At 44.5% G+C, this 22077-nt stretch overlaps 1 protein-coding gene across 2 annotated transcripts in view; it reads right to left on the reverse strand.

The window, feature by feature from the left end:
- Positions 1–22077, reverse strand: part of LOC115119272 (seizure protein 6 homolog) — a 219320-nt gene that overhangs the window by 139689 nt on the left and 57554 nt on the right. For both annotated transcript variants that reach the window (XM_065000444.1, XM_065000443.1), the window contains exon 2: positions 1–244. This exon is cut by the window's left edge and continues 515 nt beyond it. In XM_065000444.1, coding sequence (XP_064856516.1) covers positions 1–244 — 244 coding nt within the window. The remainder of the gene's footprint in view (positions 245–22077) is intronic.

Raw genomic sequence — 22077 nt, forward strand, 5'->3', positions numbered from 1 at the left:
TGGGGACCTGAGGGTGGCATAGTGGGGTGGGTATCCACACCCCCACTGTCCTCAAAGAAATGCCGCTGTCCTTGGAGGGACTCCTGAAGGAGGAAGCCCTTGTAGTGGGTGTGATGGTTGGGGACATTCAGGGGAGGGGCGGTTGTCACCAGGGGGATCCCTCTGTCAGTGTCCCGTGTGCTGGGCCCTCCACCCTCAGACTGTCCCCTCTGTGTGACGGACGTCCCATCCTCAGAATAGGAGCCTGGAACAACACAGACAGAACACAGACAGAACACATACAGTATTGGGACAGTATGGTGGTAGAAATGACAAACGTTGTTATGCACATGCGCTGTATGAGCCTGTACAGTTCCACTGTCTGTTTCTCTCATGTAAGAAGAAGCCAGTGTTTTTCCTCTCTTGTTTTTAAGTAACTTGGTCACGTGACCAAAGACAAAGAGCCTCAGAGTGACCATTTTTTCCATCTTTTTATTTTCGTATCTTTCAAGGGCACAGCTGTGTGGAGAGATGAAGAGATCAGAGGCTAGCTTGAGCTGCAGTGACAATTCTATCAGCAGAAAGGGGTAATAAAACTGACGTTCTTATTTGTTTGTACACTATGTTCCCATCGTGATCTCACACACCTGCTAAACTGCCACAAAGGTTATATAAGCGGAGACCCAACTCTCCCACGGACCTCCCGGTCACGGCCGGTTGCGACAGAGCCTTAACCACTGCGCCACCCAGGAGGCCCACAGATTTGCAAATCTTATAATAAAAAGTTGTTGTTTGAACAATCTACAGTTTCTTCCTTTCTGGTTAGAATTTCCACAACAATTCTTGGCTATGAGGATGGGATGACTGACTCCGTTTGCTGATAGTTCCCGGGGACACCAAGGTTAGCAACGTGCAGGGGCTGCATTAGACGTAGCTCAGGGAGCCCACACTCCACCTGAGTGGAGCAGAAGGGACCCGCCTCGGACCTGCCAGCGAGCGTCAGTGGACAGATACGCCATCCCAAACAATAAAATGAAGGGTGGGACTGACTTTCTTTAGGGACAACTAAAGTACACATTAAAGTATAGATATTGTCTTCGTGACAGAATATTCTACTGTGTGTAGAGGAGAATCAACTGTGTGTGAGTTTCACTGTGTGTGGGTTTTCACTGTGTGTGAAGAAGACCTTATCTTAGTGACAAGGAGGGCTCTACTGTGTGTGGAGAAAATCCTGTTCTATAACAGAGATATTCCGAGGTAAATGGGAATTATTGGCAAAGTACTAAATTCATATTAATTGATATGCCATGGTTTGCAATTGTCAGATGTAAATACATGATCTATGTTATTCCAGGACAAGGTCCTGGGGTAGAAGTTAGAAGATATAGTTGCAGATTAGAGAATTACCATAGAAGGGCCTATTTGATCAATGGGGAAGAAGAGTAGTGGGCTATGATTGGAGTGTAGGCGTAGACTGGTATAAGACATATAAGCTCAGCAAAAAAATAAACGTTCTCTCACTGTCAACTGTGTTTATTTTCAGCAAACTCAGTGGACGGATACGCCATCCCAAACAATAAAATTAAGGGTGGGGCAACTTAAGTGCAGGTTACAATATACAGTGCCTTGCGAAAGTATTCGCCCCCCTTGAACTTTGCGACCTTTTGCCACATTTCAGGCTTCAAACATAAATATATAAAACTGTATTTTTTTGTGAAGAATCAACAACAAGTGGGACACAATCATGAAGTGGAACGACATTTATTGGATATTTCAAACTTTTTTAACAAATCAAAAACTGAAAAATTGCAAAATTATTCAGCCCCCTTAAGTTAATACTTTGTAGCGCCACCTTTTGCTGCGATTACAGCAGTAAGTCGCTTGGGGTATGTCTCTATCAGTTTTGCACATCGAGAGACTGAAATTTTTTCCCATTCCTCCTTGCAAAACAGCTCAAGCTCAGTGAGGTTGGATGGAGAGCATTTGTGAACAGCAGTTTTCAGTTCATTCCACAGATTCTCGATTGGATTCAGGTCTGGACTTTGACTTGGCCATTCTAACACCTGGATATATTTATTTTTGAACCATTCCATTGTAGATTTTGCTTTATGTTTTGGATCATTGTCTTGTTAGAAGACAAATCTCCGTCCCAGTCTCAGGTCTTTTGCAGACTCCATCAGGTTTTCTTCCAGAATGGTCCTGTATTTGGCTCCATCCATCTTCCCATAAATTTTAACCATCTTCCCTGTCCCTGCTGGGGATGGTGTGTTCAGGGTGATGAGCTGTGTTGCTTTTACGCCAAACATAACGTTTTGCATTGTTGCCAAAAAGTTAAATTTTGGTTTCATCTGACCAGAGCACCTTCTTCCACATGTTTGGTGTGTCTCCCAGGTGGCTTGTGGCAAACTTTAAACAACACTTTTTATGGATATCTTTAAGAAATGGCTTTCTTCTTGCCACTCTTCCATAAAGGCTAGATTTGTGCAATATACGACTGATTGTTGTCCTATGGACAGAGTCTCCCACCTCAGCTGTAGATCTCTGCAGTTCATCCAGAGTGATCATGGGCCTCTTGGCTGCATCTCTGATCAGTCTTCTCCTTGTATAAGCTGAAAGTTTAGAGGGACGGCCAGGTCTTGGTAGATTTGCAGTGGTCTGATACTCCTTCCATTTCAATATTATCGCTTGCACAGTGCTCCTTGGGATGTTTAAAGCTTGGGAAATCTTTTTGTATCCAAATCCGGCTTTAAACTTCTTCACAACAGTATCTCGGACCTGCCTGGTGTGTTCCTTGTTCTTCATGATGCTCTCTGCGCTTTTAACGGACCTCTGAGACTATCACAGTGCAGGTGCATTTATACGAAGACTTGATTACACACAGGTGGATTGTATTTATCATCATTAGTCATTTAGGTCAACATTGGATCATTCAGAGATCCTCACTGAACTTCTGGAGAGAGTTTGCTGCACTGAAAGTAAAGGGGCTGAATAATTTTGCACGCCCAATTTTTCAGTTTTTGAATTGTTAAAAAAGTTTGAAATATCCAATAAATGTCGTTCCACTTCATGATTGTGTCCCACTTGTTGTTGATTCTTCACAAAAAAATACAGTTTTATATCTTTATGTTTGAAGCCTGAAATGTGGCAAAAGGTCGCAAAGTTCAAGGGGGCCGAATACTTTCGCAAGGCACTGTAGATATTGTCTTTGTGACAGAATACTCTACTGTGTGCAGAGGAGAATTCACTGTGTGTGAGTTTCACTGTGTGTGAAGAAGACCATGTCTTATAGCAGAGATATTCCCGGGTGAATGCGGATTATTGGGAACAAAACCCTGTTTTATAGCAGAGATATTCCCAGGTAAATGCGCATTATTGGGAACAAAACCCTGTTTTATAGCAGAGATATTCCCGGGTAAATGCGGATTATTGGGAACAAAACCCTGTTTTATAGCAGAGATATTCCCAGGTAAATGCGGATTATTGGGAACAAAACCCTGTTTTATAGCAGAGATATTCCCGGGTAAATGCGGATTATTGGGAACAAAACCCTGTTTTATAGCAGAGATATTCCCGGGTAAATGCGGATTATTGGGAACAAAACCCTGTTTTATAGCAGAGATATTCCCGGGTAAATGCGGATTATTGGGAACAAAACCCTGTTTTATAGCAGAGATATTCCCAGGTAAATGCGGATTATTGGGAACAAAACCCATAGACAAGCAAAACCATATTTTTCAGAACAAGTGCCTATTTTTTTAATTAATCAATTCTTATAAAAGGAAGTAGTTCCTAATGAAATATAGTTTATTTTGGTTTCTGAGCATGTGTGTGTAGACAGAGTTTTCCACAATGGGAGTCAAGAGCAGCAAGGGAGAGCCTTGCCTGTCTGACCTGCTGACTGGAGGTAATGGCAGGTAAGTGGGGCAGGGACATTCTGGAACAGCTACCGCTCAGGCACAAGGTAGAAAATGTTCCCTTGAAAGGTGCATTAAGTGAAGCCTTATCAGCAGAATGTAGGAAGAAGTTGCAGGATTTTGAGACAACCAAGAATGACAAGGCAAATAGGATAGATTGGGATGATTTCAGGAAATGGGAAAGAGAAGTAGAACACAGGACTAATAGGAGAGTTAACCTCTTGGAACACTAGGGGCAGTATTTCATTTTTTGATAAAAAAAAACGTTGCTGTTTTTAACGAGATATTTTGTCACGAAAAGATGCTCGACTATGCATATAATTGACAGCTTTGGAAAGAAAACACTCTGACGTTTCCAAAACTGCAAAGATATTATCTGTGAGTGCCACAGAACTGATGCTACAGGCGAAACCAAGATGAAACTTCAAACAGGAAATGAGCAACATTTTTGAGGCGCTGTTTTCCATTGTCTCCTTATATGGCTGTGAATGCGCCCTGAACGAGCCTACACGTTCTGCCGTTTCCCCAAGGTGTCTGCAGCATTGTGACGTGTTTGTAGGCATATCATTGGAAGATTGGCCATAAGAGACTACATTTACCAGGTGTCCGCCCGGTGTCCTTTGTCGAAATTGGTGCGTAATCTCCAGCTGCAAGCATTCTTCCATGTGATTCAGAGGAGAGAGGAGACTTCCACGAACGATATATCATCGAAGAGATATGTGAAAAACACCTTGAGGATTGATTCTAAACAATGTTTACCATGTTTCAGTCGATATTATGGAGTTAATTTTGAAAAAAGTTTGGCGTTTTGATGACTGAATTTTCGTGTTTTTTTTGGTAGCCAAACGTGACGAACAAAACGGAGCGATTTCTCCTACACAAAGAATCTTTCAGGAAAAACTGAACATTTGCTAACTAACTGAGAGTCTCCTCATTGAAAACATCCGAAGTTCTTCAAAGGTAAATGATTTTATTTGAATGCTTTTCTTGTTTTTGTGAAAATGTTGCCCGCTGAATGCTACGCTAAATGCTACGCTAGCTATCAATAATCTTACACAAATGCTTGTTTTGCTTGTTTTACACACCACCCACATTGACTCCCATGTCTGGTGTTGATGGGCTCAGAGCTCTGATTTGCTCTCCATCCCCCTCAACCATAACAACAAGAACTGGCCCAAAAGGGGACATAACCTTTCTCATTCAGGCACCCCTGGTAACATTCCCAAATCCACAACCTCGACCAGCTCCTCATGATCCTGGTCATGCTGATTGGCACCCAGAGGTCAACATCCAGAAGACAAGACGAGATGAAGGAGATTGCCAAGGACCTCCCTCACCCCACCAAGGACGCAGGGGATTTCACCACACAGCTGCTTAATCTGGTCAAGATGTACAAACCATCTACAGCTGAGGTTGCCCACATCTGCCGCATCAAGATGGGACTGTGATGGGCAGACGAGGAAGGAAGATTCGATGAGAACCACCGCTGGGGTGAGAATGGAGCCTATCAGACTCAACTGACTTAACCGTATCAAAGAACATTACCCAGCTATGACTGATTGGGCAGCTATCCATAGCTGCACACAAAAGGCCAAATATGTTTCTAAACCATTCTACATTCATGTGGATGCTACCATGATTACGGATAATCCTGAGTAGTGATGAGTGAGAAAGTTACAGAGGCAGAAACATCATCCCCTCCTCCTGTTATTGTAATGGTGGAAGGTTAGCATGTCTTGGGGGTATGACATTTGTGCATCTGTAACTTTCTCACTCATAATTTTTCACGATTCATTCAGGACTAGACGTAATCATGGGAGAATCCATGTGTTTAGAAACATATTCTAATTTGAAATGACACAATACATTATTTACCATTTCTATTGGGCACAAAACCATCTGAAACACAACCACAACAAATGCATACCACAAATTGAACTGCACTGACTACAATGTACACATTTCTTCTTACAGGAGCAGCATGAGTTTTGTAAAATAATCCACTCCTTGGCTGGTATTAAATCAAATCCACACTCGGTATGGCAATGACATGTGAAAGCTGTTGCCAGGGGAGAGAAGACTGAAAATACACACACAGAGGTTGTAGGTACTGTAGATCCTTGCTGGTAAAAGTAAAACATCTTATTAAACAATACTGCATTTCAAATACTAATAGTATTGTTAAAATTAAATTAGGATTTGAGGCTTTACATCAAATGTCTGACTGATAATAGGGTCTCAGAATCAGATCTACAATAAGAATCTACAGTAGTACTATCAAAGACAAATGTATTTGAAGAGGTAGCAAACAGCATACTGTAAGTATCAAATGGTATTACCATAGATATATATGGAATAACTGTATAACCACAGGGTATTTGTTATAAACTCTCTGCACATCTCCCTCTCTCCCCCTTTCTCCTTTCCTTTGTCAGAAGCCAACACTTCAGGAGACACATGCACAGAGAGATTCACAGAGAAGGGAATAAGCTTCAGCGGTACTTTGATGTTCATCATTTTAGTTTTCTAAAGGCACCACCAGAAAAATATCTTGAATAATCCATGAATACAATATAAACTCCATTGATTAAAGTTCTGAGAAACCTTAACATCATGGCTATGAGGTCACACACACACACACACACACACACACACACACACACACACACACACACACACACACACACACACACACACACACACACACACACACACACACACACACACACACACACACACACACATTGACTGAAAGTTGGCTACATCATCTCTACGCTGTACCATGAATAATTGAACAACATGGTGTTATTTTAATCTGAGTAGCCTGGGTCTCCCTTGGGTCTGGGCCTGGGTGAGGATCTTAAAGCTGAGTGGTGCACTCGCTCTTGAATCAACAGTAGTACACAGGGGCATGTGTTCAGACCAGAGGTTGGAACCGGATCAGGGAACAGAACCGAAAACCGGAAAATAACGAGATTTTCAGAAGAGGGAAAGAAAGTGATCTACAGTGGGGAGAACAAGTATTTGATATACTGCCGATTTTGCAGGTTTTCCTATTTACAAAGCATGTAGAGGACTGTAATTTTTTTATCATAGGTACACTTCAACAATGAGAGACGGAATCTAAAACAAAAATCCAGAAAATCACATTGTATGATTTTTAAGTAATTAATTAACATTTTATTGCATGACATAAGTATTTGATACATCAGAAAAGCAGAACTTAATATTTGGTACAGAAACCTTTGTTTGCAATTACCGAGATCATACGTTTCCTGTAGTTCTTGACCAGGTTTGCACACACTGCAGCAGGGATTTTGGCCCACTCCTCCATACAGACCTTCTCCAGATCCTACAGGTTCTGGGCAGCAGGGTAGCCTAGTGGTTAGAGTGTTGGACTAGTAACCGCAAGGTTGCCAGTTCAAATCCCCGACCTGACAAGGTACAAATCTGTTGTTCTGCCCCTGAACAGGCAGTTAACCCACTGTTCCTAGGCAGTCGTTGAAAATAAGAATTTGTTCTTAACTGACTTGCCTAGTTTTAAAAAAAAGGGTTTTGGGGCTGTCGCTCGGCAGACTTTCAGCTCCCTCCAAAGATTTTCTATTGGGTTCAGGTCTGGAGACTGGCTAGGCCACTCCAGGACCTTGAGATGCTTCTTACGGAGCCACTCCTTAGTTGCCCTGGCTGTGTGTTTCGGGTCGTTGTCATGCTGGAAGACCCAGCCACGATCCATCTTCAATACTCTTACTGAGGGAAGGAAGTTGTTGGCCAAGATCTCGCAATACATGGCCCCATCCATCCTCCCCTCAATACGGTGCAGTCGTCCTGTCCTCTTTGCAGAAAAGCATCCCCAAAGAATGATGTTTCCATCTCCATGCTTCACGGTTGGGATGGTGTTCTTGGGGTTATACTCATCCTTCTTCTTCCTCCAAACACGGCGAGTGGACCTTAGACCAAAAAGCTCTATTTTTGTCTCATCAGACCACATGACCTTCTCCCATTCCTCCTCTGGATCATCCAGAAGTTGGCAAACTTCAGACAGGCCTGGACATGCGCTGGCTCAAGCAGGGGGACCTTGCGTGCGCTGCGGGATTTTAATCCATGACGGCGTAGTGTGTTACTAATGGTTTTCTTTGAGACTGTGGTCCCAGCTCTCTTCAGGACATTTACCAGGTCCTGCCATGTAGTTCTGGGATGATCCCTCAACTTCCTCATGATCATTGATGCCCCACGAGGTGAGATCTTGCATGGAGCCCCAGACCGAGGGTGATTGACCGTCATCTTGAACTTCTTCCATTTTCTAATAATTGCGCCAACAGTTGTTGCCTTCTCACCAAGCTGCTTGCCTATTGTCCTGTAGCCCATCCCATCCTTGTGCAGGTCTACAATTTTATCTCTGATGTCCTTACACAGCTCTCTGGTCTTGGCCATTGTGGAGAGGTTGGAGTCTGTTTGATTGAGTGTGTGGACAGGTGTCTTTTATACAGGTAACGAGTTCAAACAGGTGCAGTTAATACAGGTAATGAGTGGAGAACAGGAGGGCTTATTAAAGAAAAACTAACAGGTCGGTGAGAGCCGGAATTCTTACTGGTTGGTAGGTGATCAAATACTTATGTAATGCAATAAAATGGTAATTAATTACTTAAAAATCATACAATGTGATTTTCTGGATTTTTGTTTAAGATTCTGTCTCTCACAGTTGAAGTGTACCTATGATAAAAATTACAGACCTCTACATGCTTTGTAAGTAGGTAAACCTGCAAAATCGGCAGTGTGTCAAATACTTGTTCTCCCCACTGTATATGGCTCCAGGAACAGAACTGTTATTTTAAAAGCATGGGAACCGGTTAATAACGTTATTTTACGTTCTGGCCATTTTTTTCCAGTCCCACAAAAAAAGCAACGAAGCACCTATGCAAAGCCCCCCCTGTGTCGACTAGAACTTCTTCCAGCGTCTACCTACCAGCTGAAAATCTTTGCCAGTGTGTGCATGTAGGCTACCTGCCCCTCCCCCTCAGAAGCATAGCTGTAGCCTGAAGTTACAAGCATGATTCAGAAGATAGGGAGAGAGATTTTTATTAGAGATTAATGGATTCACTTTTTCAATGCTAGTTAGAGATACTATAGTTCACATTCCAGATTGGATATTTAAAACTTCTTAAGGCTAAGGGGCAGTATTCAGAAGTTCGGATGACTGACGTGCCCAAAGTTAACTGCCTGTTACTCAGGCCCAGAAGCCAGGATATGCATATAATTAGCATTGGATAGAAAACACTCTGAAGTTTCTAAAACTGTTAGAATAATCTCTGTGAGCATAACAGAATTGATATGGCAGGTGAAGAACTGAGGAGAATCCATCCAGATCTTTTTGTTTTTGAGGTCACAGGCCATTCCAATGCTTGTCTATGGGATATTCATAGGAATTCCTCCCAGATTGCAGTTCCTAGGGCTTCCACTAGATGTCAACAGTCTTTAGAAAGGGTTTCAGGCTTATTTTTTGAAAAATTAGCTAGTAGTTGTAGTTTTTCAAGGTGACTCATTTGGACTGCAGTCTTGAGGCACGCGTGGATGAGGGCGCGCACTTCGCTAATTATCTCCGTTATTGAACATACTACATTCAGTCTTAAATTGTATCATTTATTTACATATTAGGGTACCTGAGGATTGATTAGAAATGTTGTTTGACTTGTTTGGACGAAGTTTACCGGATTCCTTTGTCTGCATGAGTGGAACGGGTGGATTACTGAATCAAACGCACCAACCAAACAGACTTTTTTGGGATATAAAGATGGACTTTATTGAACAAAACAACTATTTGTTGTGTAGCTGGGACCCTTGGGATTGCAAACAGAGGAAGATCTTCAAAGGTAAGTGATTTATTTTATTGCTATTTCTGATTTTTGTGACGCCTCTGCTGGTTTGGAAAATGTTTAAAATGCTGGTGTTGCGGAGCGCCGTCCTCAGATAATCGCATGGTAAACCCTTTTGAAATCTGACAACGCGGTTGGATTAACAAGACATTAAGCTTTTAAACAATGTAAGACACTTGTATTTTCATGAATGTTTAATATGACGATTTTTGAATTTCGCACTCTGCAATTTCACCGGATGTTATCGAGGTGGGTTGCTAGCGTCCCACCTTGCCCAAAGAGGTTTTTAACTACAAAAAAGGTTGTTGTTTTTTTAATCCTGGTGAAGCTAGCTTCTCTGGTCCAATGTTAAGCCAACTCTGAAGTTCAAAGACATTTAAAGTTCCTCCACAGAAGCCGGCACTAAGTAGGTATAATTATGTGGGCCTAAAAGCCAATTTATGCTTTATCTGAAAATGTGGTGGGAGGCGCTGTATGAGTGGTGTGATGCCTCCGGAGGCACGCAGAGGCCGTGCGCCGCACAAATTTTGTAACAATGCGGAGGGCTCTGTATAGCTCCGCATTGACATGATTGGTTGACAGTAGGGGGAGGGGGCCTGTATAAACACAAACTCGCCTTCCTTGATATCTTCCTTCACAACAGCCCTGCCCTGCTCCGTGAAACGCAAGAAGTATGAATGCTCTGACTTCTGCAGAAGATTGAACATGCAGCGCCTTTAATTTAGATAATGCATGTCCTTCCAAGAAGTCCAGCCTTTCAAGCCAAGCCTCCTCCTCCACCCTCTCTCGCTCTCTCCCTACCCGCAAAATGTCTGTCACGCCCTACACTTGTCTTTCCATCACGCATGTAAACAACTCACTGAGATATAGCTTGCCGTAGCTCCATAGCAAGCTGCTTTATCCACACAGCCTGATTTGTGAGGTAATTTAATGAAGAGCTAAATGTAAAACAATTATGATTTCAGAAGTTTAAAAAGGAGCAGAAAGGAACAACAAACTGTACGTAAGAAAGGAGCATGTCCTTGCCCTCTCTTCTCCTGCCTAGGTAAAGTAGCAGGCTCAGTTCACCTCAGCAGTGTTCATCAGTGTTCTCCTCTCAGATCCACAAATCAATACAGCTCCACTGATAGCGGGTGTCCTTGCATTGATCTAACTTGCTTGGGCTTTGTCCCTGGTCATTATGGAGATGAGAGATAACCTGCTTGGGCTTTGTCCCCGGTCATTATGGAGATGAGAGAATGACCTTTTCCAAAGGTGCCTGGCTGGGTGTAATTGGGTGAGTGTAAAGGACGTGGTTTTACAGGACCAGAGGGAAAATGGCAAGTGAAGTGAATGTGTTCTAGCGGTTTAAGGGTATTATGACACCTCCACTGTGGGTCTCTATTAGTTTGTGTGCTACCATAACTAATCAATATGAGCTATCCCCTAGCCCTATATTGTCTGACTTTTGTTGAGTCAATATTACATTTCAGACATGCAACTGTGAAATTGATGGTTGATACGATATTATCTACCTACTCCTCATATTCTGAGGGAGGGAGGCAGAGCCTGTTCAGACAGGATAACGGACAATTTGATTTGATTTGAGCCCCAAAGACAGAGAGAAATCTAATCAGAAGGTCTTATTGTGCATGTTGCCATGCAGAACACACTATTTTGACGTCTTTGGTTGATATTTCTTTTCACACACCACTTGATTGATTTGCTCAAAGCTTGGAAGCTTCCCATCGTTGCCTTCTCACTTCCTGTTTGCATGTTGAATCAGTATCTCATGCCGGTGCTGTATATGACCTTTTGTTGTATGTGATATAAACTGTAACATGTCAAATATGTTCTATGTGCTTCCAAGACAACAGATGATCATACTTTGACGAAGTAAGGCTGGAGAGAAAATGTCTCTGCTATTCTGAAATCTTAAAATGTATTTGAATTATTGCCTCGCGAAACTGGGGTAATGTAAATGATAACTGGGCTAAAGCATAGCGTCTCTCTGATTTCTCTGCACACGTAATTAGAGTAGACTAGCAGCACATCGTTATCGCTGTACCATCTCAAAAGATTCATAATCAGGCCCTGTGTGTGTTATACTTAAGTGGGCGAAACAATCTAGCAGGACACAAATCAAAGACATTACATTTGAGGCACAGTCAGAGTTTTCCCTTTTCCTCTTCATTCTTACTGGTTTTATATCTCTAGTGCACTTTTGATATGTCCTCCATAATAGGGATGTCATTGGTCAAGATGCTCCTCACGATAAGTGTGTGTGCGTGTGTGACTTTGTGGGGTGATTGATAAGGAGGAAAACTGTGCGGTTCAGAAGGAGGTGCGAGAGTCTGAAACAGGGTTTGGAACCGTTCCACTGTTCCGACCAGCAATATAAAGTTTTGAACCGTTTCAAAAATATCATACAAGAGCTTCTTGCAGCGTTGTTTCAATGTTTCGATCTGAAATCATCAAATCAAAGTTGACTGGTCTCATACACAGTTTTGCAGATGTTATGTCAGGTGCAGCAAAATGCTTATGTTTCTAGCTCCAAGAATGCAGCAATATTCTTTGCTTCCTTTTAATGTTCTGAGTACAGTGGCTTGAGAAGGTGTTCACCCCCTTGACATTTTTCCTTTTATGTTGCCTTACAACCTGGAATTAAAATACATTTTGGGGAGTTTGTATCATTTGATTTACACAACATGCCTACCACTTTGAAGATGCAAAATATTTTTTATTGTGAAACAAACAAGAAATAAGACAAAAAAAATAACAGAAAACTTGAGCGTGCATAATTATTCACCCCCTCACCCCTCACCCCAAATTCAATACTTTGTAAAGCCACCTTTTGCAGCAATTACAGCTGCAAGTCTCTTGAAGTATGACTCTATAAACTTGGCACATCTAGCCACTGGGATTTTTGCCCATTCTTCAAGGCAAAACTGCTCCAGCTTCCTCTGGTGTACAGCAATCTTTAAGTCATACCACAGATTCTCAATTGGACTGAGGTCTGGGCTTTGACTGGACCATTCCAAGACATATAAATGTTTCCCCTTAAACCACTCGAGTGTTGCTTTAGCAGTGTGCTTAGGGTCATTGTCCTACTGGAAGGTGAACCTCCATCCCAGTCTCAAATCTCTGGAAGACTGAAACAGGTTTCCCTCAAGAATTTCCCTGTATTTAGCGACATCCATCATTCCTTCATTTCTGACCAGTTTCCCAGTCCCTGCCGATGAAAAACATCCCCACAGCATGATGCTGCCACCACCATGCCTCACTGTGGGGATGGTGTTCTCGGGTTGATGAGAGGTGTTGGGTTTGCACCAGACATAGCGTTTTCCTTGATGGTCAAAAAGCTACATTTTAGTCTCATCTGACCAGAGTACCTTCTTCCATATGTTTGGGGAGTCTCCCACATGCCTTTTGAAGAACACCAAACGTGTTTGCTTATTTTTTTCTTGTAACAATGGCTTTTTTTCTGGTCACTTCTGTAAAGCCCAGCTCTGTGGAGTGTACGGCTTAAAGTGGTCCTATGGACAGATACTCCAAACTCCTCTGTGGAGCTTTGCAGCTCCTTCAGGGTTATCTTTGGTCTCTTTGTTGCCTCTCTGATTAATGCCCTCCTTGCCTGGTCCGTGAGTTTTGGTGGGTGGCCCTCTCTTGGCAGGTTTGTTGTGGTGCCATATTCTTTTCTTTTTATAATAATGGATTTAATGGTGCTCCGTGCGATGTTCAAAGTTTCTGATATTTTTTATAACTCAACCCTAATCTGTACTTTGTACCTGACCTGTTTGGAGAGCTCCTTGGTCTTCGTGGTGCTTCTTGTTTGGTGGTGCCCCTTGCTTACTGGTGTTGCAGACTCTGGGGCCTTTCAGAACAGTTGTTTTTTTACTGAGATCATGTGACAGATCATGTGACACTTGTGTGCAATCTAACTAATTATGTGACTTCTGAAGGTAATTGGTTGCACCAGATCTTATTTCGGACTTCATAGCAAAGGGGATGAATACATATGCACGCACCACTCTACTGTTTTTTTATTTTTTTATCATATTTATCATTTTCTTCACCAATTTGCACAATTTTGTGTATGTCCATTCCATAAAATCCAAATAAAAATCTATTTAAATTACAGGTTGTAATGCAACAAAATAGGAAAAACGCCAAGGGGGATGAATACTTTTGCAAGACACTGTAGTCAATTGAAATAAATAAATTAGGCCCTAATCTATGGATTTCACATGAATGGTCAGAGGTGCAGCTATGAGTGGCCCACCTACTTGAGAGCCAGACCCAGCCAATCAGAATTATTTTTTCCCCACTGTGAGGATCGACGCTGGAGACGAGAAGCAGGTACACGGAGAACATTTAATAAACAACAGACATTAAACAGATCAGGAACAGCGTCTGGACAGGGATTAAAATAAACACATCAAGGCTGACACAGGGAACAAACTGAGGAGCAGACAGATATAGAGGGGGTAATCAACAAAGTAATAGAGTCCATGTGAGTCCAATATTGCGCAGCTGTGAGTAATGATGGTGACAGGTGTGCATAATGAAGAGCAGCCCTGGCACCCTTGAGCGCCAGAGAGGGGGAGCGCGAGCAGGCGAGACACCCACAAAAGGGCTTTATTACAAACAGAAATTCTCCTCAGCACCACCTCTTCCCCTCCTCAGATGATCCCACAGGTGAAGAAGCTGGATGTGAAGGTCCTGGGCTGGCATGGTCACACGTGTCTGCAGTTGTGAGGCCGGTTGGATGTACTGCCAAATTCTCTAAAATTACGTTGGAGGAGGCTTATGGTAGCGAAATTAACCTTTCATTATCTGGCAAAAGGTCTGTTGGACAGTGCTGTAGTCAGCATGCCAAATATACGCTCCCTCTCAACTTGAGACATCTGTGGCATTGGGTGGCCTTTTATTGTCCCCAGCACAAGTTGCACCTGGGTAATGATCATGCTGTTTAATCAGCTTCTTGATATGCCACACCTGTAAGGTTTATGGATTATCTTGGTGAAGGACAAAATGCTCACTAACAGGGATTTAAACAAATTTGTGCAGAAAACTTGAGAGCAATAAGCTTTTTGTGCGTATGGACAATTACTGGGATCTTTTATTTCAGCTCATAAAACATAGGACCAACACATGTTTACATGTTGCGTTTATATTTTTGTTACTGTATGTTGAAACATCTCTATCAGGGAAAATGTACCACAAAACACAATCCAATTGACTGAGAAGACACAATGGGATGTTTGTATATGTAACGACCGTTGTTGGTGGAAGAAGGTGAGGACCAAGGTGCAGCGTGGTATGTGTCCATATTTATTAAATGAACATGGAAATAACAAAACTAGCAAAGAGAATGACCGAAAACAGTTCTGGCTGGTGCAGACACACAACAGAAAACAGAAAATAATCACCCATGAAACACAATAGAAAACAGGCTACCTAAATATGGTTCTCAATCAGGGACGACGATTGACAGCTGCCTCTGATTGAGAACCATACCAGGCCAAACACAGAAATAGCAAATCATAGAAAAACGAACATAGACTGCCCACCCCAACGCTCGCCCTGACCATACTAAAACAAACGCAAAACAAAGGAACTAAGGTCAGAACGTGACAGGACCCAACCCACCCAAAAGTGCGGACTCCGGCCACAAAACCTGAACCTATAGGGGAGGGTCTGGGTGGGCTTCTGTCCGCGGTGGGCGCTCTGGAGCCGGATCCCTGGAGCCGGAGCCCCGTCACCGTGGACACCACTCCACCATAGTTTTTGTCCGCCTTTTTAGCAGCCACCGTGGCCTCTTTAGAGCGGCGACCCTCGCCGCCGACCTCGGACTGGGGACCCTAGCAATGGGTCCGGAATGGACGGGAGATTCCGGCAGCACCGGACAGGCGGGAGACTCCGGCAGCTCCGGAGTGAAGGGCGATTCCGGCAACTCCTGGCTGACCGGCGGCTCGGGCAGCTCCTGACTTAGCGGTGGCTCTGGCAGCTCAGGAGAGACGGAGACTCTGGCAGCTCAGGACAGACGGGAGACTCTGGCAGCTCAGGACAGACGGGAGACTCTGGCAGCTCAGGACAGACGGGAGACTCTGGCAGCTCAGGACAGACGGGAGACTCTGGCAGCTCAGGACAGACGGGAGACTCTGGCAGCTCAGGACAGACGGGAGACTCTGGCAGCTTAGGACAGACGGGAGACTCTGGCAGCTCAGGACAGACGGGAGACTCTGGCAGCTCAGGACAGACGGGAGCGCCTGTAGGGAGGAGACGGAGAGACAGCCTGGTGCGGGGGGCTTCCACCGGAGGGCTGGTGCGTGGAGGCGGCACCGGATAGACCGGACCTTGGAGGTGCACTGCAGGTCTCGAGCACCGAGCCTGCCCAACCCTACCTGGCTGAATGCTCCCCGTAGCCAGGCCAGTGCGGCGAGGTGGAATAGCCCACACTGGGCTATGCTGGCGAACCGGGGACACCATGCGTAGGGCTGGTGCCATGTACCCCGGCCCGAGGAGATGCACTGGAGGCCAGATGCGCTGAACTGGCTTCATGGCACCTGGCTCGATGCCCACTCTAGCTCGGCCGATATGAGGCGCTGCTATGTACCGCACCGGCCTATGCCTGTGCACCGGGGACACCGTGCGCCTCGCGGCATAACACGGTGCCTGCCCGGTCCCTCTCTCTCCACGGTAAGCATGGGGAGTTGGCATGGGGAGTCTCCTACCTGACTTAGCCACACTCCCCGTGTGCTCCGTCCCAATACATTTTTGGGGCTGCCTCTCGGGCTTCCTTGCCAGCCGTGTTCCCTCAAAGCACTGGCTCCCTTTACCTACTGCCTCCGCTCTCCTGGCTGCCTCCACCTGTTCACATGGGAGAAGATCCCTTCCAGCCAGGATCTCCTCCCATGTGTAGCAACCCTTGCCGTCCAGAATGTCCTCCCATGTCCATTCCTCCTTATAGCGCTGCTCCTGCTGCTGCTGCCTGTTACCACGCTGCTTGGTCCTTTGGTGGTGGGTGATTCTGTAACGACCGTTGTTGGTGGAAGAAGGTGAGGACCAAGGTGCAGCGTTGTATGTGTCCATATTTGTTAAATGAACACGGAAATAACAAAACTAGCAAAGAGAATGACCGAAAACAGTTCTGGCTGGTGCAGAAACACAACAGAAAACAGAAAATAATCACCCACGAAACACAATAGAAAACAGGCTACCTAAATATGGTTCTCAATCAGGGACAACGATTGACAGCTGCCTCTGATTGAGAACCATACCAGGCCAAACACAGAAATTGCAAATCATAGAAAAACTAACATAGACTGCCCACCCCAACTCACGCACTGACCATACTAAAACAAAGACAAAACAAAGGAACTAAGGTCAGAACGTGACAGTATATCAGAGAAGTTGGTTGTAAAGTGGACCCATTGGTCAAATGCTTACTCTTAAAAAAGTGGTTCATCAAAACCAAGTTTTTTTTGTGTCTGCCGCCCTATCAAGTCCCTCTTCCTTCTGTGTTGGACCGATTACTTCCGGCGCCGACAGAGATGGCCGCCTCGCTTCGCGTTCCTAAGAAACTATGCAGTTTTTTGTTTTTTTACGTGTTATTTCTTACATTAGTACCCCAGGTCATCTTAGGTTTCATTACATACAGTCGAGAAGAACTACTGAATATAAGATCAGCGTACCATCAGTACGACCAAGAATATGTTTTCCGCGACGCGGATCCTGTGTTCTGCCTTACAAACAGGACAACGGAATGGATCGCATGCAGCGACCCAAGGAAACGACTCCGAAAAAGAGGGAAACGTAGCGGTCTTCTGGTCAGACTCAGGACAAGGGCACATCACGCACCACTCCCCAGCATTCTTCTTGCCAATGTCCAGTCTCTTGACAACAAGGTTGATGAAATCCGAGCAAGGGTAGCATTCCAGAGGGACATCAGAGACTGCAACGTTCTCTGCTTCACGGAAACATGGCTTACTGGGAAGACGCTATCCGATGCGGTGCAGCCAACGGGTTTCTCCACGCATCGCGCCGACAGAAACAAACATCTTTCTGGTAAGAAGAGTGGCGGGGGCGTATGCCTCATGACTAACGAGACATGGTGTGATGAAGGAAACATACAGGAACTCAAATCCTTCTGTTCACCTGATTTAGAATTCCTCACAATCAAATGTAGACCGCATTATCTTCCAAGAGAATTCTCTTAGATTATAATCACAGCCGTATATATCCCCCCCCAAGCTGACACGTCGATGGCTCGAACTTTATTTAACTCTTTGCAAACTGGAAACCATTTATCCGGAGGCTGCATTCATTGTAGCTGGGGATTTTAACAAAGCTAATCTGAAAACAAGACTCCCTAAATTTTATCAGCATATCGATTGCGCAACCAGGGGTGGTAAAACCCTGGATCACTGTTACTCTAACTTCTGCGACGCATATAAGGCCCTGCTCCGCCCCCCTTTCGGAAAAGCTGACCACGACTCCATTTAGTTGATCCCTGCCTACAGGCAGAAACTGAAACAAGAGGCTCCCACGCTGAGGTCTGTCCAACGCTGGTCAGACCAAGCTGACTCCACACTCCAAGACTGCTTCCATCACGTGGACTGGGACATGTTTCGTATTGCGTCAGATAAAAATATTGAAGAATACGCTGATTCGGTGTGCGAGTTCATTAGAACGTGCGTTGAAGATGTCGTTCCCATAGCAACGATAAAAACATTCCCTAACCAGAAACCGTGGATTGATGGCAGCATTCGCGTGAAACTGAAAGCGCGAACCACTGCTTTTAATCAGGGCAAGGTGTCTGGCAACATGACCGAATACAAACAGTGCAGCTATTCCCTCCGCAAGGCTATTAAACAAGCTAAGCGTCAGTACAGAGACAAAGTAGAATCTCAATTCAACGGCTCAGACACAAGAGGCATGTGGCAGGGTCTACAGTCAATCACGGACTACAAGAAGAAACCCAGCCCAGTCACGGACCAGGATGTCTTGCTCCCAGGCAGACTAAATAACTTTTTGCCCGCTTTGAGGACAATACAGTGCCACTGACACGGCCTGCAACGAAAACATGCGGTCTCTCCTTCACTGCAGCCGAGGTGAGTAAGACATTTAAACGTGTTAACCCTCGCAAGGCTGCAGGCCCAGACGGCATCCCCAGCCGCGCCCTCAGAGCATGCGCAGACCAGCTGGCCGGTGTGTTTACGGACATATTCAATCAATCCCTATACCAGTCTGCTGTTCCCACATGCTTCAAGAGGGCCACCATTGTTCCTGTTCCCAAGAAAGCTAAGGTAACTGAGCTAAACGACTACCGCCCGTAGCACTCACTTCCGTCATCATGAAGTGCTTTGAGAGACTAGTCAAGGACCATATCACCTCCACCCTACCTGACACCCTAGACCCACTCCAATTTGCTTACCGCCCAAATAGGTCCACAGACGATGCAATCTCAACCACACTGCACACTGCCCTAACCCACCTGGACAAGAGGAATACCTATGTGAGAATGCTGTTCATCGACTACAGCTCGGCATTCAACACCATAGTACCCTCCAAGCTCGTCATCAAGCTCGAGACCCTGGGTCTCGACCCCGCCCTGTGCAACTGGGTACTGGACTTCCTGACGGGCCGCCCCCAGGTGGTGAGGGTAGGCAACAACATCTCCTCCCCGCTGATCCTCAACACGGGGCCCCACAAGGGTGCGTTCTGAGCCCTCTCCTGTACTCCCTGTTCACCCACGACTGCGTGGCCACGCACGCCTCCAACTCAATCATCAAGTTTGCGGACGACACAACAGTGGTAGGCTTGATTACCAACAACGACGAGACGGCCTACAGGGAGGAGGTGAGGGCCCTCGGAGTGTGGTGTCAGGAAAATAACCTCACACTCAACGTCAACAAAACTAAGGAGATGATTGTGGACTTCAGGAAACAGCAGAGGGAACACCCCCTATCCACATCGATGGAACAGTAGTGGAGAGGGTAGCAAGTTTTAAGTTCCTCGGCATACACATCACAGACAAACTGAATTGGTCCACTCACACTGACAGCGTCGTGAAGAAGGCGCAGCAGCGCCTCTTCAACCTCAGGAGGCTGAAGAAATTCGGCTTGTCACCAAAAGCACTCACAAACTTCTACAGATGCACAATCGAGAGCATCCTGGCGGGCTGTATCACCGCCTGGTACGGCAACTGCTCCGCCCTCAACCGTAAGGCTCTCAGAGGGTAGTGAGGTCTGCACAACGCATCACCGGGGGCAAACTACCTGCCCTCCAGGACACCTACACCACCCGATGTTACAGGAAGGCCATAAAGATCATCAAGGACATCAACCACCCGAACCACTGCCTGTTCACCCCGCTATCATCCAGAAGGCGAGGTCAGTACAGGTGCATCAAAGCTGGGACTGAGAGACTGAAAAACAGCTTCTATCTCAAGGCTATCAGACTGTTAAACAGCCACCATTGAGTGGCTGCTGCCAACACACTGTCATTGACACTGACCCAACTCCAGCCACTTTAATAATGGGAATTGATGGGAAATGATGTAAATATATCACTAGCCACTTTAAACAATGCTACCTTATATAATGTTACTTACCCTACATTATTCATCTCATATGCATACGTATATACTGTACTCTACATCATCGACTGCATCCTTATGTAATACATGTATCACTAGCCACTTTAACTATGCCACTTTGTTTACTTTGTCTACATACTCATCTTATATGTATATACTGTACTCGATACCATCTACTGTATGCTGCTCTGTACCATCACTCACTCATATATCCTTATGTACATATTCTTTATCCCCTTACACTGTGTATAAGACAGTAGTTTTAGAATTGTTAGTTAGATTACTTGTTGGTTATCACTGCATTGTCGGAACTAGAAGCACAAGCATTTCGCTACACTCGCATTAACATCTGCTAACCATGTGTATGTGACAAATAAAATTTGATTTGATTTGATTTGAGTAGTTTTGGAATTGTTAGTTAGATTACTTGTTGGTTATCACTGCATTGTCGGAACTAGAAGCACAAGCATTTCGCTACACTCGCATTAACATCTGCTAACCATGTGTATGTGACGAATAAAATAAAATTTGATTTGATTTGATTTGGTTTTATTTGATTTGATTTGCTCAGCTTGGTGTTTAGTTGGAAAGTTGAGCAATTACTTTGCTTTCCAGACATACAGACAGAGAAGATACACCACCAGGGCATGACAAGCTGGATTACTGTTCTTGTGATGCAGCCTCTTAGAACTCAGAGAAACTGGATGACCAGACCACCACATCACAACTGGAGAGGCTGGGAACATACCTGCCATCGCTATGGCAGTAAGGTAATAATGTATTATGAAAAATCATCTCAGATTACCAGTATACACTAAGAAAATACTGCAGAGAGATATACGCTATGTCCAAAGAGCAAAATATAAGACGTTCAATTAACCTATTCCCGAAATTAATGACGTTCAAACAACACATTTCCACTCCTCAAAGAACCAGGTGCTTTTATATCATTATAAAACCAGACCTTCCTGGAATCCTTAAAAGGAAAACAAATTCTGCTATCAGCAGCTTCTCTAATTGAAATCATGCAGTTTTATGCCAATTCCTTCTAAAATCGTCTTCCAGGAAATGTTATTTTCCTTCTTCTAGATAGGCCTGTCTAGTGTACGTCTTTGTTTTGTTTGCTGCAAACATTCACCCCTGAGCTCCAGATTAGCGATGCTGGCTCTTTGTGAAGCTGCACAAAGCCAGGGCAATTAAAGGCTCTTCTCTGCCTTAACAAGCTCTAATCCAGACACGCTTTCATTTCATTTAAATTTCCCCTCGCTGCCTGGTTGTGCCAAAACACAGAGAACGGGCCTGCTAGGCTAGCGCTCACAGTGGAGCAATCTAGGAGAATTCATACTCAACTAAGCTCAGTCACTTCTACAGCCAACAACTGTCTGCCTGCCACTGGAACTCAAAACGTCCCTCAAGAGTTAGTGTGTTGGGGAGATTGGAGATTCATCTATCCCAGTGTTTCCCAAACCTGGTCCCCGAGTACCCCCAACAGTACATTTACATGTTTTATTAATTGTAACACTGGACAAGCACACCTGATTCAACTTGCCAACTAATCATGAAGCCTTTGATCTGAATGAGGTGTGTTTGTCCAGGGCTATAATGAAAATGTACAAGTGTACAACCTCAAACACTCTACAAGTTTTACATTTTCACCATTGCAAGAAAGTTCTATCGTAAACTGATGATCAAATTAAGATCCTACATCTGTAGGCACAGTTAAATTATCTGG

This window comes from Oncorhynchus nerka, linkage group LG14 (assembly GCF_034236695.1).
Source record: "Oncorhynchus nerka isolate Pitt River linkage group LG14, Oner_Uvic_2.0, whole genome shotgun sequence".
In the NCBI taxonomy this organism is placed as follows: domain Eukaryota; kingdom Metazoa; phylum Chordata; class Actinopteri; order Salmoniformes; family Salmonidae; genus Oncorhynchus; species Oncorhynchus nerka.